The sequence below is a fragment of the Dermacentor variabilis genome, chromosome 11 (genome assembly GCF_050947875.1).
Source record: "Dermacentor variabilis isolate Ectoservices chromosome 11, ASM5094787v1, whole genome shotgun sequence".
Lineage (NCBI taxonomy): Eukaryota > Metazoa > Arthropoda > Arachnida > Ixodida > Ixodidae > Dermacentor > Dermacentor variabilis.
Window position 1 is genome coordinate 76814791 of NC_134578.1, and position 16902 is coordinate 76831692.

At 51.8% G+C, this 16902-nt stretch overlaps 1 protein-coding gene across 1 annotated transcript; it reads left to right on the forward strand.

Moving 5' to 3' along the window:
- The first annotated feature begins 3254 nt into the window (after window positions 1-3254).
- LOC142563343 (uncharacterized) lies at window positions 3255-6011 on the forward strand. The gene has a single exon (XM_075673904.1). The coding sequence runs from the start codon at window positions 3255-3257 to the stop codon at window positions 6009-6011; it is 2757 nt and encodes a 918-aa protein (XP_075530019.1).
- The last annotated feature ends 10891 nt before the right edge of the window (window positions 6012-16902 follow it).

The following is a 16902-nucleotide window of genomic DNA, read 5'->3' on the forward strand; positions in this document are numbered from 1 at the left end:
GAAACTTTGGCTTGAGTTAAATTTCCTCGTTATAGCACTGTTAATCACGTCTGTCCAGCACTGTCCATCTTCGTGCGAACCGCTGCCTTGTTGTGGTCAAATACAGAAGGAACTACAAAAGTGATTGTGGTACAGGCAAGAGGCAAAGGTGCTATTATACTATGTGTCGCGTATTGAAGTGAGACTGGGTAGGCCTTAACAATACCACTGCTCAGTAAGAGCTGCTATACAATGTGTGTATCGACGCCAATTCAGAGCTGTTACCACGGCGCCCTACGTGCTCTAGGACTAGATCTCTTACTCCATGCTGTTGTGTTCAAAGTCGGGACAGTCTCTGTGCAGATCAAAACAAAGGTTGCGATTCCAGCACAGTAAGAGAAAAGGTAAAGGAAAGGCAGTGATGTTAACTGGACCTTGGCCATTGTGCTACCGTACTCGTGAGAAAGGGAGTGAAAGATAGAGAGAGGTAGCACAAAACTACGATGTGCAGCGTTTCTACACTGGGGCATTTCAGGTTTTCTAGAAGAGCGTCAAAGCAAAACAGTGACTGTTGGTGTTCGCCTAAGTGGCACTTTCGTGAAAGGCTTTCTTTCTTCAAGGACAGCGGACAGTCGACAACGTCGGCGGCATTTTTGCGCTTCCGCGGCGTAACCATAAACGTGACGACCCATTGGAGTGGTTAGAATCCCCTCTGCTGGTTTATCTAATCACGGCAAGTGATACCTGGGAAAGTGAGCGGTCGAAAATACTACTTTCGTATTCTACCGCAGTGCGTGTCTAAGCAAGGAGCGTGTACGAGAGGCATAAGCAGATTAGTAAAGTCAAAGATTGCGTTCGTTGGTTCTGAATCACTGAAAGTATAGTGCGTAAGTACGAACGGCGTCGACCGGGTAGCGCACTGTCTTGGTGCGATCCTTAGCGAGGAGAAGTACCCGCTTTCTGCCGCAACTGCGCGTCGAATGAAAGGTGTGATGCGCTGTCGCGTGTTGCAACAACCACTCCAATGTAAAAGAAGGTAAGCTAAAGTTGAAGTAGTGGAAGTGCTCGTTTTAATTTTAGCATTTTCCAAGGTTTGCGGATGCGTGTGCGCTAACGCCAGAAAACTTTCCGAACAACGGCAATGCGATGGATCTCCATGGGTCAACTTGCGCGGATCAACTCGCTTTTACTCTTTACATGTACAAGGCGTGTTACTGGCACTCTTTAGCAGGCACATGAGCTACCGGTGGTTAGACTATGCGTATTTCTTCCCGTGAAAGCTGGTCGGATAGCGGTTGTACACATTTTTTTTCACTGGTTTCCCAGGCAGGGCCCTCTGTGCAAATGGATCGCCTTGTGTTGATAAAATAGGCGGTAATATTACTTCTGGCTTGCAGGTGTCACTGCATAATATGTAATTGGGAAGTGCGACATGCAAACGACGCTCCACTTTACAACGTTTCCGTGTTGTAGGTCTGCGTCAGAACTTTTCGATAAATGCAATGCCGGCTGGATTCCGGCGCAGCGGAGTCCAGCCGCCATAACGAGTGCACCCGCTGTATGCACTCACCAAATATTTGGGTGCGGTTAATCTGAACGGAAAAAAATATTCTGCAGTGAAGCTGGTAGCCTCTAGTTGGCAGAAAGGAGGACCGACCCGCGGTAGAGGTGAAGCAGGATTCAAGCACTCGGCAAAGTGAAGTGTCTAACGCCTTCGGACCTTCAAGGTGATAATAAAGGAAATGAAATCAAATGAAATGAAAAGTGCATACATTTTTTTTGTAGTCACGCATACAACACAGAGAAAGCTTTAGTATCAATAAAAACACAATACACGCATCCGAACCACGTATTTGATGGCTAGCCTGCGACAAATTCATAAGGGCGTTCTATGCCATTTCTCGATGCATGTTGTATATCCTCCATTCTGGAGCCAGGGTCCCCCTCCCCAGCGGCGCCAGACAGTTGATAAACCCCCGCGCTGCGGGCCACCGACGAAGTGGCAAGGAGAACTTCTCAGAGGCGCCGGACACTTGATACCCCTTAAACTACGTGCCTTACTGGCGGGCGCGATGTATACAAACGAACCGTCGGTGCGGTGGTGCGTTCCAAGAGTGGAGGTGGTGGTGATAACTTTATTGCACACAGGAGAGTTACGGACATGCTGGTCCTTGGGCCCCCGCACGGCCCCACTGCACTCAAGCGTTCATGTCCCGGAGGCTCATGACCCTGGCAGCCCGGCCTGTGGCGATGGCTTTGGTGCGTGCGTGGTGCAAGAATGCTTGTGTGGCATGGTGTATTATGTCTTTCTCCTTCTCACTACTCTCTCCCATTTCCCATACCTTCTAGTGAAAAATAAAGCAGTCTTCTTGATGCGCTCGAAGCGAAAGGACGTCTGTCGTTTTTCCATCAGTTCAAAGTTCTCCGTCTCTTATTCCAAAACATTTTTTGGTGCCGAAACCCGGGATCGAACCAGGGACCTTTAGATTGGCGCTGATCATTACTGGGAAATTGTCACGGGATCCACTAAGCGTCTCAGCTCCAAACTGATGGCGGTGGAGACTGTATTCGGATGGACAGTCCAGGGCCAGGTCGGCACAAGGAAGTCAACAGGAGTCTGCTCCTCGGCTGCTGGCGTGATGCGGATAGGAGTGAGTGAACAAATTTACAAGGAAATATCAACACAACTAAAGTCTTTCTGGGAGCTCGAGCACATCGGTATCAAGGAACATGAGCCAGTTCGTCACGAGGACGCAGTCCTTCAGCACTATAAAGAAACCGTCAACTTTGAGAATGGCCGCTATAAGGTGTCGTTCCCTTGGAATTCGATAGTTTACGAGCTTGGCGACAACTAAGAGTGCGCAGCAAGGCGTCTTAAAGCACAGACAAAGCGCCTCTTGGAAGGAGGTTCGTTAATTAGGGAATACGACGCCTGCACAAGAGACTACATAGAAAAGGGCTATGCAGAGCCAGCCAGCAAGGACTGCGGCACGTCGGAAGGTCGGGTGTACTATATGCCACATCAAGCAGTTGTTCGTCGCGAAAGCCAGACGACAAAACTGAGGGTAGTATTTGATGCATCATCAAGTGCCAAAAATCGCCTCTCACTGAACAATGTTTTGGAAAGTGGCCCAAACCTAAACCCAGAGCTCATTGATCTGCTGATCAATTTCCGCACTTACAACATTGCCATCGTTGCGGATATTGAAAAGGCCTTTCTCCAAATATCACTATCAGAGGGCGATCGGAACGCTGTGCAGTTTCTCTGGTACGCTATGACGCCAAAGAAAGGGGAAGAGCTTCCAGCTGTGATGACCTATCGCATGACTCACGTGCTGTTCGGGGTCACGTCGAGCCCATTTCTCTTGGCTGCAACGTTGCAACATCATCTTGAAGGCCTGCCGGAACGGTATGCTGAAACTGCAGGTATTCTGCGCAAGCATCTTTATGTGGACGACCTTGTAACTGGGGTTGACAGCCTTGACAAGGGTAAAGTCTTGTGCCAGGAATCCAAAGATATATTGTCTCAAGCAGGGATGCGGCTACACAAGTGGATGTCCAACGACCGCGATCTCGTCAACTTCTTAGAGAATGGCAATGTGGAGAGAACGAACGCTGATGCTGGATATGCTGCAGCTACAAAGGTATTGGGAGTGGGTTGGAATGCTCAGACTGACCACTTTGAATACAACCTAACTTCACTCATCGACTTCCTCTCCGCAAGAGCCGACAACAAGAGATTTGTGCTGCAGGTCTCGGCAAGAATTTTCGACCCTTTTGGATTTATTGCTCCCACCACATTATGCGTAAAGGTAATGTTCCAGAAGTTGTGGGAGTTGGGAATTGGTTGGGACGATCCCTTGCCTGAAACCTTGCAGCCTGAGTGGGACTGCTGGTATAGGGAGCTTCCACGCATCGAAGGAGTGTCTATTCCAAGACTGATAGCGGCAGACTTTAGAAACGATGATACGGAGAAAGTGGTGCATGTTTTCTGTGACGCAAGCCCGAAGGCCTATGGTGCTGTCGCATATATTGTGACCAAGTCTCCGTTCGGACTAACAAATGTCAGCTTGGTCATGGCTAAATCAAGAGTGGCCCCTTTGAAACGCCTCTCGCTACCCCGATTGGAGCTGATGGGAGCCCTTATTGGCGCGCGACTATGCCACTACGTTACCAAGGCCTTGGATCTGAAGAACGTTGCTACCATCCTCTGGACTGACTCTACAGTAGCTATGTACTGGATCAAGGGAAACGCTGCCAGATGGAAGCCCTTCGTGGCAAATCGAGTCTCAGAGTTGCAGGCGCTGACAGATCCCAGGGATTGGAGACACTGCCCAGGCTCAGACAACCCCGCTGACCTAATCACCCGCGGCATACTCCCATCGGCCCTGCGGGAAAGCGAACTGTGGTGGAAAGGACCCCGTTGGCTTCAGGAGGATGACACGTGTTGGCCAACGATAAGTGAGCCGAGCTCGAAGGTTGGGGAGTGCCAAATGGAAGAGCGAAAGGTGACGGTGATGCCCATAGTATCATCGTCATCCATGGCAATTTTCAATGTTGAGAATTATAGTTCATTCAGCAGAGTCGTGCGAGTAACCGCGTGGGTCCGCCGCTTTGTCGACAACTGCCACAACAAAGAAGGAAGGACGATCGGCCCATTACGAGCTGAAGAAATAATCAGCGCCGAAAGATACTGGTTGGCTAGAGCTCAACGAGATGCGTTCAGCGACGACATTTCAAACCTGAAGAATCAAAGACCGCTGCACAAGAGCTCTCCTGTTATGCTTTTCAACCCACACTTCGACAAAGAGGGCCTCATGCGAGTTGGTGGACGCTTGCAATTCAGTGATAACAACGAAGAGACTAAGCATCCCATCGTTCTCCCTGGCAATCACCCCCTCACGTCACTGCTCATACGGAAGGAACATTTGAGAATGCTGCACGCGGGCGTACGCGATACTCTAGCACAGCTGCGAGAATCGTATTGGATTATCCGAGGACGTCAGGCCGTAAAGAAAATTATCAAGCAGTGCCTCGTCTGTCACAGGCAAAGTTGCCCTCCCGCTACGGAACCAGTAGCCCCACTTCCAGCTGACACAGTGACAAGGGGAAACCCGTTCGACATCGTTGGCATCGATTTTGCAGGGCCCTTGATTTGTCAACAGTCACGCGACAGCAAAAAATGCTACATCGCTATTTTCACCTGTGCTGTGACACGTGCCGTCCACCTTGAGCTTGTCAGCGACCTGTCGGCTACAGCCTTCCTATTGGCCTTTAAACGCTTTGTGGCACGCCGTGGAATTTGCTCGACGGTGTATTCGGACAACGCGCTCACATTCAAGCGTGCAGCCAGGGATCTAAAGGCAATGTTCATGCTGTTGCGGGTCGAGGAATTGCAGTCATACTTCGCCGGAAACCAGATCAGATGGAAGTTTATTGTTGAACGGGCAGCTTGGTGGGGTGGATTCTGGGAGCGGATGGTGCGATCTGTGAAAGTAGCATTGCGAAAGGTGTTAGGTCGGAGCAGCTTGAGTTTCGAAGAACTGACCACCGTTCTTTATGAGGTGGAGGCCGTGATCAACTCACGCCCTTTGACTTTCATATATGATGATGCTCAAGAGCCAGAACCACTGTCACCGGCTCATTTCCTTGTCGGAAGAAAGTTGACGACCCTTCCTCCACACCTGCTGCCGGACGAAATTCCTGGCGGTGGCATGCATCTCTCACGACGCTGGAAGTACCGGACTGCCATGGCCGACAGTTTCTGGAGACGGTGGCGGAAAGAGTACTTATTGGAGCTCAGATCGGCACATATGTGCCGACCAACGACATCGAGTGATCTGAAGAAAGGCGCATTGGTGCTCCTGAGGGAAGACCGCTTGAAACGCCACATGTCGAAGACCGCCAGAATTAAGGAAACATTTAAGGGTAGAGACGGCAGGGTGCGGTCCTGCAAACTGGTATTAAGTGGGGGAACTGAGGTGAAGCGACCGATACAGCTGCTGTATCCCTTGGAGATTGTAGAGCAATGAGCTCAATAATAGTTCGCTCATCCGGGGGAGGTTGTTGTATATCCTCCATTCTGGAGCCAGGGTCCCCCTCCCCAGCGGCGCCAGACAGTTGATAAACCCCCGCGCTGCGGGCCACCGACGAAGTGGCAAGGAGAACTTCTCAGAGGCGCCGGACACTTGATACCCGTCAAACTACGTGCCTTACTGGCGGGCGCGACGTATACAAACGAACCGGCGGTGCGGTGGTGCGTTCCAAGAGTGGAGGTGGTGGTGATAACTTTATTGCACACAGGGGAGTTACGGACATGCTGGTCCTTGGGCCCCCGCACGGCCCCACTGCACTCAAGCGTTCATGTCCCGGAGGCTCATGACCCTGGCAGCCCGGCCTGTGGCGATGGCTTTGGTGCGTGCGTGGTGCAAGAATGCTTGTGTGGCATGGTGTATTATGTCTTTCTCCTTCTCACTACTCTCTCCCATTTCCCATACCTTCTAGTGAAAAATAAAGCAGTCTTCTTGATGCGCTCGAAGCGAAAGGACGTCTGTCGTTTTTCCATCAGTTCAAAGTTCTCCGTCTCTTATTCCACAACAATGCATGCGTCCGTTGCGTAACGGTTTCAATATCGGGTTCTGTACTAGAAGTCCTGTGTTCGAATCCGACCACCGAACATTTTAGGCGCGAGTGTAAATGGCTAGATGTACCGAGAATCGTCGAGGGGTAGTGTGAAGCCGCAGAGGAAGCGGAGGGGGAAGGCACCTGGCGGAGGAGAAGAGAATCGCACGCCGGCTAAAGTACGCAGAAGCGCGCTGAACGTGCGGCAAACCAACGCTATCCTGGATGAAATTCTAGGTGGCGTTGAGCGAAGGAGGGACTGCGAAAAGAGGCGAAGCTTCGCAGGCGAGAAGAGTGGGCGAAGTGCGCTGTGCTGATCTCTTATGGCAGTTGCTACGGGTTATGCGCGCGCTGTGGAGGTACCGTGTTCTTTTTGTGAGCGTGTTGCCGAGCGCCGTGCGAGAAGGACGGAGCAGCAACGCAAGCGGTGGCATGCCGACTGCTAATCGACTGACCTCGAAGTCGTCGCCAGGCGCCGGGTACGAGCTGCGCAAGTGCTGGCGTGAGGAGGCGCGCTGGCAGCGGCGAGCGAAGTGATTTTTGTGCCGTCTATTGCTTCCACAACAGCTGAACTGCGAGAACACAGCACCCACAAAGGCATGAGCCATCTGGGGATCCCCTCAAGATACGGCGCGCACCGCTGAGCAAACTAGGCAGCAAGTGAGCCGTTTTCTTCTTGAGCATTTGAGAAGACTTGGATTATCCCTTCGCCACCAAGAATTTGAGAGATGTCACTGCGTTTTTAAAAGTGCAGAATGACGTTGCGTTTTTATTTGCAATTGACGTTCAGAGACAGAGAGAGAGAGAGAAATAAAAATGCAGGAAAGGCAGGGACGTTAAAATGATGTTCAGGATTTGTTCTAATCTGTACCGTATGCAGAACTTTTAAGAGGCCGTACGTGAATGCATTGAGTTTAATGGGGCCATACCTTTTCAGAAATCAGCGTGGATTAGTGTGAAAAGGTTTTTGCCACTCATTAAGTTCTACCTTCGCTCCACAGTTGTCTCTTTTGAAACGGACATGCTCGTTCAAAAAAGGGCATTTGCATAGGCTGTTGTGTTGCCCCAGTGATGTGAATATATTTTAGCTTCTATTGACCGTGCCTTGGCATCCTCTGTTGACAATGGCTCAGTCCTGCAAATTTTTAGTCAAGTTGACGGTTTTTTGGTGATTTTAGGAACTGAATATGCCTTGACACACGCCAGTTTCGTGTAAAAAATAATGTCTTCTTTAGAAAACTAGGGAAAGGCCTTTCCTTTACCCGTGAATTGCCGGTCAACAATTGTTTGCTGTTTTTTTTATGTTAACATTAAGTGTTTAGGAGGGTGAGTCTGCTGGATGTATCTTCCCAGAGCAAAGCAAGAATTGTTTCCTGATGGCTCCACACTTCCGAAGACTATTAAGAAGGGTATCGCCTGTCTTTGCCTAAAATCTCCTTTGACCAATTTGTGTGCTCACATGGTTAAGACTAGCTTGAGAATTCGGATTGGCATACTTCAAAAGGTGGGCTTCCCATGCTCTGTCATATCTGCAGTGCCAGGGACCCTATTACACAAAATGAAAGGAAGAAAGAAAACAGATGCCAGTCAGGACAAAAGCGACCACAAGTGGTCCCCTATACGCATAGCGGCCCGCACAACCTGAAAAAGGTTGTGGTCAAGTATGGAGTGCCTGTTTTATCGGCCCCAAGAAAGCTGAGAGGATTATGCGCGCGCATCAGAAGCAAGAAGCAGCTCCAGTGCGATAAGAAGCTTGACGAGTCAGTTGTAGACTGTGCCGTTGGTGTTGTGTATAATATCGCTATGAAATGCGGCCGGGTCTAGATTGGCCAAACGGGCCGGTGTATCAATGACAGAACATGGGAGCACCATAAATCGTTAGAAAAGGGAACTGGGTCACATTTGGCTCTTCATTGCAATGAGTGCAAGTGTAAGGCGGCCCTTGGTGGTATTAAGATCCTGGGAAACTGACTTCATGGAAAGTAAAGGAAACCGGCTTCATGGGATCTTTTTGTGATCGTAAGGACTTAATAGAAAACCGCTAAGCGTGACATGTTCAGTTCTACTTAATGTGTTTGGTCAGTTAGTATTATTAGGCGTAATAGGTTTTGCTGAGTGTTGTTTTACTGCTTTTTTGCACTCTTGATTTTGTTTGGTTGTTTAATTGGTTTTCACTGCTTTTGCTATGATCGCGTGACTCTGCTTTTCTACGATTACCTAATATCGGTATTGATAACAAATTCATCAATGGGCTTAGGTGAATATAGATGTGAGTTCCCTTGGAATATAGAAGGTGCGTGTGGCCTTTGAAATTTGGTAGTTTTTCCTTGCCGGTTGGTTGTGATAAGCCGATTGGGCAATGCTCATGCGACAGAGTGCCCTTTATAAATTAGAGCCCCGCACTGTCGTATAAATCGTTCGTAGGCCATCCTCTGTCCTGTCTTCTTCTATGTTTCCTGTGTGCGTACTTTTATGGCTGGTTTTTTCTTATTACGTTCTGCTCTTCAACGACCTCCTTTCATGCCTACGTGGTGCGCTGTAATATGCCGGACTTGTTTGGCACCGCTGTTTGAAGAAGCACTTTGACGCTGACTCTGCGCACTGGGCATGGACCACTCGGTCTGTGCTGGCCTTCGATGGACCTCTTTAATGCAAACTTGGTTCACTGGGTATCTGCCAGTTTGTGTGTGCTGCGCTTGAATGAACGTCTTCGGCACCAACTTGGGTAACTGGGTATATGCCACTTATTTCTTAAACGATTCCTTAAATTTATCTTGCACTGTGCGCAATCGAACTCGCGTCGGCAGGGCTCTTCAGAGACAGCAACCAGATGCATCAGCGGGCTGCTCCACAACTGCACTGGGTATGTGCTGCTTTTCGAAACACGACTCCCTGCGCCATCACTTTGTCGCGTTGCGTTATGAATATACTCGGTATGCGCTGCGCTTCAATGAACTTCTCGCCGACTGGAATTTCTGAATATGTGCCGCTTCGTGTGCGGCATATGAGGCAAGAATTCTCAGTGTTCTTAGGCAACGGCGCCCCAAGCTTCTCGTCTCGGAGGCCATGGGCGCACTCCTCGGCAGTGCTACTAGATGGCGCAGCATGCCCAGAAAGCTGCTCGACAGAGGCGCCCGGTTGAATTTGTACAATTGCTTGTAGGTACAGTGGGGCGGCGACTGTGAGGCGAGGTGGTCTGACCGGCGCCGGCCCGGCGGATGCGTCACCTACTCGTCCCAACGTTCCCGAGCGGCGCCGGCCCGGCGGATGCGTCACCTACTCTTCCCAACGTGCCCGAGCGGCGCCGGCCCGGCGGGTGCGTCACCTACTCTTCCCAACGTGCCCGAGCGGCGCCGGCCCGGCGGATGCGTCACCTACTCTTCCCAACGTTCCCGAGCGGCGCTGGCCCGGCGGATGCGTCACCTACTCGTCCCAACGTTCCCGAGCGGCACAGTCACGTGCGCGTCTATAGGGGCGTTCCTTCTTGCCCTCAACGGCGAGAGTATAAAAGCAGCTGCCCCCGGACGCCAAGAGAGAGGCTCCGATTTCTTCTGTTGAGTAACGTGCACTCCCGTCTCTCTACTTCGGTCGACCTGACCGCCCACTCTTTGCGATGCTAGAATAAACAAGTTGTTCTGTTACCAGTCGACTCATGCTTTGCCGGGACCTTCGAATGCTTCCAGTTGTGCCCCAGGCCGCCAGGCCAACGCTACCCTTGGGGCTTGCGACCCAGGTGCAACAACGGGTGTCAGCGCCGAGGTCCCAACAACTGTCTGCCAGCGGTGAGATCGCGACAACGGAGGCCAGCAGCGAAGATATGCAGTTGACTGTATGCTGAGCAGCTCAACGACCATCCGGGAGCAGTGCAACGAGCCCTGTGTGATAACTGGTTGCCTGCAGCGGAACGACTGCGCTGAATTCTTGGCTGCGAGGTTTGGTGAGTGCGGGACTTTCTTCTTCTGAGTTTTGCCAGGCTTTTGTTAGTGTCAGAAACAGAGCTGGTAATTGTGGTTGTCGTTGCTGCCGGGTTAGTTTGCGGCAAGACAATAGTAGGCAGTAGAGAAAGCAGCATTCAGAGCAGCCATGGATTTGAAGTCGTTGCGCAAACCGAAATTGCTGGAGCTTGCAAGAGAGTTGGGTCTGGATGTCTCAGACAAACTCAGAAAACCAGAACTGCTAAGGGCTATTGTTGAGTTAGAAGCTGAGGATGACGAGCTGTCGGAATGCCTTGAGACCATTGAGGAGAGGGAGACGGCAAAAAGACAGGAGCGCGAAATTAAAGAACAGAAAGAAAAAGAAGAGCGTGAACGTAAAGAACAGAAAGAGCGAGAGCAACAAGAGCGCGACCGTCAACACGCTTTGGAAATGAAGCGTCTCGAGGTAGAGATGGAACGCGCTCGTAATGGAAGTCAGGCACACGGTGCAGGAGAACGCGTATTGTTCAAAATGACTGACCTGATGCGACCGTTTAAGCTTGGAGAGGACATTGGTTTGTTTCTGGTTAACTTTGAGCGAACGTGCGAGAAGCAGGGGTTCTCTCGGGAAACGTGGCCACAGCGCTTGCTCACTTTGTTACCCGGCGAGGCGGCCGACGTAGTCGCTCGCTTGAATAGAGAGGAGGCAGAGAATTTCGACAAAGTGAAATCGAGTCTGCTAAAAAAGTACAGGCTGTCAGCGGAGGCGTTCCGTCGGAAGTTTCGGGAAAATGAGAAAGGCAGAAGTGAGTCATATACGGAGTTTGCGTACAGGCTTATGTCAAACATGCAGGAGTGGCTCAAAGAAGAGAAAGCGTTTGGTGACCACGAGAAAGTTCTGCAGTGTTTCGGGCTAGAACAGTTTTATAGTCGGTTACCTGAGAACGTGCGGTACTGGGTCTTAGATAGGCCAGACGTTAGTACAGTGGCTAAAGCCGCTGAGCTAGCCGAGGAGTTTGTGACGCGTCGGGCTCGCGGAGCTAAGGACGGTCAAAAGGGTGAATTTGGCTCGAAGTTTGAGAGGCCGAAGTTCACGCCCATGAGATTAAAGGGGGACACACGTAGTGCGGATGCGAGTGAAAGCAGTCCGACAGAACGTAAGGAGACGGCGGCAGCCGAAGCCGAACGCAGAAAGCGGTTCGAGACGAGGCAAGCGCGCGTTTGTTATACGTGCCAGAAGCCGGGTCACTTTTCGGCGCAGTGTCCGGAAACAAAACCAAAAGTTGTGTTTTTGTCATTATGCAGCACTGACGAGAACATGAAGCTTCTCGAGCCTTACATGCGAGACCTCCTCGTGAACGGGAAAGAGTGCCGAGTGCTTCGCGATTCCGCAGCTACGATGGATGTAGTTCACCCCTCCTACGTAGAACCCGATATGTTCCCGGGCGAGTGCGCATGGATCAAGCAAGCCGTGGAAGCTCATAGCGTGTGTCTGCCCGTAGCAAAAGTGCTTATTGAAGGACCTTTCGGAGCGCTTGAGACGGAGGCCGCAGTGTCATCTATGCTGCCCCCCCAGTACCCGTACCTATTTTCGAACAGGTCCGATCACCTCCTGCGCGAGAAGGGGCTTTTGTTTGGTGAGGCTAGCGTTCAGGCCTTAACCAGATCGAAGGTTCGGGAGCTCGCTGCAAAGGCGGTAGTTGCGGGGCCGACGTTGTCGAACAATGAGAAAGGGTCAGAGGCGCAGCAAGCTGATATTCAGAGCACGCCCGAACTGAATAAAATCGAGTCTGTAACGTTAAAGGCACCAGATACTGGAGAGGAAATTCCCGATGCGGGAAAGTTAGAAGAGCTATCTGCAGATTTGCTCATCGCGCCTACGTCAGACGGACTTAATAGGTTGCTAAAAGTCAGCCGGTCGGCTTTGATAGCCGAGCAAAAAAAGGATGGCAGCCTAGAAAACATACGCTGCATTGTCAAGGAAGGTATCGCCAAGAAAAATGCTCGCTTTGTGGAAAGAGGTGGGGTCCTGTACCGGAAGTTTCTAGACCGCAAGGGAGTGGAGTTCGATCAGCTGATCGTGCCTCAATGCTACCGTCAGGATCTGTTGCGCTTGTCGCATGGGGGTTCGTGGTCCGGACACCTAGGAGTTAAGAAAACTAAGGACCGTCTCTTGCAAGAGTACTATTGGCCAGGGTGTTTTCGGGACGCAGACCATTTCGTGAGGACATGTAACACCTGTCAGCGGGTGGGCAAACCAGGGGACAAATCGAGGGCGCCGTTGAGATTGGTACCTATCATTACGGAGCCTTTTAGACGGCTCGTTATTGATACAGTGGGACCTCTGCCGGTAACAGCCACGGGGTACAGACACATTTTGACTGTGATCTGCCCAGCGACAAAGTTCCCTGAAGCAGTGCCGCTTAAAGAACTCAGCTCAGTTGAGATAGTCAATGCACTACTGTCCATATTTGCGCGAGTTGGTTTTCCTGCGGAAATCCAATCAGATCAGGGCACAGTGTTTACTAGCGCTTTGACGACAACTTTTCTCGAAAGGTGTGGGGTAAAGCTGTTACACAGCTCAGTGTACCACCCCCAGTCGAATTCCGTTGAGAAGCTCCACTCCGTCATGAAGCGCGTGTTGAGAGCATTGTGTTTTGAACATCAAACTGACTGGGAGCTGTGTCTGCCTGGGGTGATGTTTGCATTACGGACCGCGCCGCATGCGGCTACGGGGTTTTCGCCAGCTGAGCTGGTGTACGGTCGCTCGCTGCGGTCTCCGCTTCGCATGCTTCGAGAATCGTGGGAACGCAGGGGCGACGACCCAGTCGTGGTGGAGTACGTGCTTAAGCTCCTCGAACGCTTAAGAAGGGCACAGGAGTTGTCAGGTGAAGCCATGGCAAAGGCCCAGCAGAGGGCCAAGGTTTATTATGATCGGACAGCCAGGGCCCGTCGTTTTGAAGTGGGCGATGAGGTCATGATATTGCGCACATCGCTAAAAAACAAACTCGACGTGCAGTGGGATGGCCCAGCACGGATTGTTCAAAAACTGTCGGACGTCAACTACGTGGTGAGTCTGCCAGGAAAGCGGAAAGCACAGCAAGTTTACCACTGTAATCTGCTCAAACCCTATAAACAACGGGAAGCAGTGGTGTGCATGATGGTAAACGTTCCTGAAGAGCTTCCGGTCGAGCTTCCGGGACTAGGCTCAGTGACGAACAGGGAAGACACCGATCAAGTCATTAGTGACTTAATCCGTAAAGCACCGCTGTCGCCTGAGCAGAAAACCGAACTACACCAGCTCTTACAAGAGTTTCAAGGTCTGTTCTCTGAGAGGCCTGGTAGGACTTCTGTCCTTACTCATGACATAGAACTTACCTCCCCAGAGCCAGTACGATCCAAGGCGTATCGGGTGTCACCCCGCCAGAGCGATGTTATGGAGGCTGAGGTAAAGAAAATGCTACAGCTCGGTGTTATTGAGGCGGGTGAGAGTGATTATACCTCCCGTTTGATTTTAGTTGAGGTTAGGATTTTAGTTAAGCCTGCGTCGACTACCGCAGGCTTAATTCCATCACTAAGGATCAAATTTATCCGATCCCTAACATCGAGGAGCACCTTGAGAAAGTTAGTAGCGCTCAGTTTATTTCCACCCTAGATCTTGTCAGGGGTTATTGGCAGGTTCCACTTACAGAAGAGGCTAGTAGGTTTGCGGCGTTCATTTCACCAATGGGAACATTCCGTCCTAAAGTGTTGAGTTTTGGTTTGAAGAACGCGCCATACTGTTTTTCAAGCCTCATGGATAAAGTGTTGCGGCGACAGCAAGAATTCGCTTTACCGTATTTAGACGACGTAGCGATATTCTCCGCATCCTGGTCTGAGCATATGGCACACTTGCGGGCAGTGCTAACCCGCCTGCGCGAAGCGGGCTTGACAGTGAAGGCTCCCAAGTGCCTGTTAGCACAGGCCGAGGTTGTCTACCTCGGTCACGTGATTGGACGGGGTCGTCGCCGCCCCTCTGAAATAAAGGTGGCCGCTGTGCGAGACTTCCCGCAACCGCGCACGAAGACCGATATTCGGTCGTTCTTAGGTGTCGCCGGCTACTATCAGAGGTACATCCCCAGGTACTCTGATATCGCGGCTCCCCTGACGGATGCTCTAAGGAAGACAGAGCCGCAAACAGTCGTCTGGGACGAGACAAAGGAAAGAGCTTTTAGCGCCCTAAAGAGCGCCCTAACAAGCCAGCCTGTGCTACGATCGCCTGACTACACAAAAGGGTTCGTTGTTCAGTGCGATGCTAGTGAGCGAGGCATGGGCGTTGTACTGTGCCAACGGGAAAATGGAGAAGTAGAACACCTCGTCCTGTATGCTAGTCGTAAGCTGACCAGTCGTGAGCAGGCGTACAGCGCCACCGAGAAAGAGTGTGCGTGTCTAGTATGGGCCGTTCAGAAATTGTCATGCTATCTAGCCGGCTCGAGGTTTATCATTGAGACGGATCACTGCCCTCTCCAATGGCTGCAGACCATCTCTCCCAAAAATGGCCGCCTCCTGCGCTGGAGCCTCGCTTTGCAACAATATTCCTTTGAGGTGCGTTACAAAAAGGGGAGTCTCAACGGTAACGCCGATGGCTTAAGTCGAAGCCCCTAACGTAGGAATCAGCCTCAAAATTGTTGGTTACTGATGTTTTTCTTCCTGAGGCAGGATTTTTAACATATTGCTTTTGTTTAGTGTTTCAAAGTGATGATGTGCTTTCTAGTGCAATTTTCCAATTTGTGGACGCGTTCTGAGTGCTGCTAGACTACTGTAAGAAACTAGGCAGTGGTATAGAAGGGGAAAGAGCCTGGCAGGGCTTAGTGAGGGTTGTGCCGTGCTTGCTGACTGAGCGGTAGAGTTTCGGCGTAGTTCTAACGCTTGCCGGGAACGAGAACAAAAATGTCAACTCTCCCGAAGTCACTTTGCAGTGTCCTGTGTGAACCTGAACGAGAGAACGAGGCCTTCTCTGTGCGCTGCGCTCAAGAAACGTCGAGGCCGACTTCGGTTATGAGCATCATCGAGCGACATCCCTCCGGACAGCGGATGCAGTCCCCTGACCATCGGGATCTCCTTCCCCCGGCGGGGCGGTCTGTTACGTTTCGCCTACGACGCGCGGTATAGCCAGCGCGGATGCAACGGACGCCGGGGCTTCGTTCAAAGCGGCAGACATTTTGGCCCGTTCGGCGCCGCTGCTACGCCTCCCCGCCAAGCGCGTCCAGGCATGTTCCAATGCCACGTGTCTTCGGTGTGCGTGTGTGTGTGTGTGCATGTTGGTGCCCACGCTTGTCAAAGCGCGGCAGCCGGGGAGAGGAGCTCCCCCAACTGTGAGGCGAGGTGGTCTGACCGGCGCCGGCCCGGCGGATGCGTCACCTACTCGTCCCAACGTGCCCGAGCGGCGCCGGCCCGGCGGATGCGTCACCTACTCTTCCCAACGTGTCCGAGCGGCGCCGGCCCGGCGGGTGCGTCACCTACTCTTCCCAACGTACCCGAGCGGCGCCGGCCCGGCGGATGCGTCACCTACTCTTCCCAACGTGCCCGAGCGGCGCTGGCCCGGCGGATGCGTCACCTACGCGTCCCAACGTTCCCGAGCGGCACAGTCACGTGCGCGTCTATAGGGGCGTTCCTTCTTGCCCTCAACGGCGAGAGTATAAAAGCAGCTGCCCCCGGACGCCAAGAGAGAGGCTCCGATTTCTTCTGTTGAGTAACGTGCACTCCCGTCTCTCTACTTCGGTCGACCTGACCGCCCAGTCTTTGCGATGCTAGAATAAACAAGTTGTTCTGTTACCAGTCGACTCATGCTTTGCCGGGACCTTCGAATGCTTCCAGTTGTGCCCCAGGCCGCCAGGCCAACGCTACCCTTGGGGCTTGCGACCCAGGTGCAACAACGGGTGTCAGCGCCGAGGTCCCAACACTATGCGTGCCGGCATGGCGGAGTGGGGTCAAGTTTGTTAACGCTCGGATGCTGGCTGCCGGCGCGGTGAAACAGGGGAAGCAGCGCGCACTGACACCTGATTTGACGATCGCTGTGTCTAAAGGTACGACGGAGAGACTTTCTCGCGCGTGCGGCGCTGGTGCTGAGTCAATTATGCCGCATTAATAACTTTGTCGCGCTTCGCACACTCTGCTATAAAAAAAACAACAAAAAACAATAACAATTTCCCCAGGGGACCAATAGGGGCCATAGCAGAGGCCGACCCTGCTCTCCTGGACTTTTCAGAAGCATTTTTGAGTGGTCCCCTTTTAGCGAAATAAACGCACAGCGCCTTAGCAACCATGGTTTAACGCAATTGCCTGATATCACGCTGTGAGGATTACTGGCTTTCCGTCTCGTCCACGTTAGGTTAGGTTAGGTTATGTT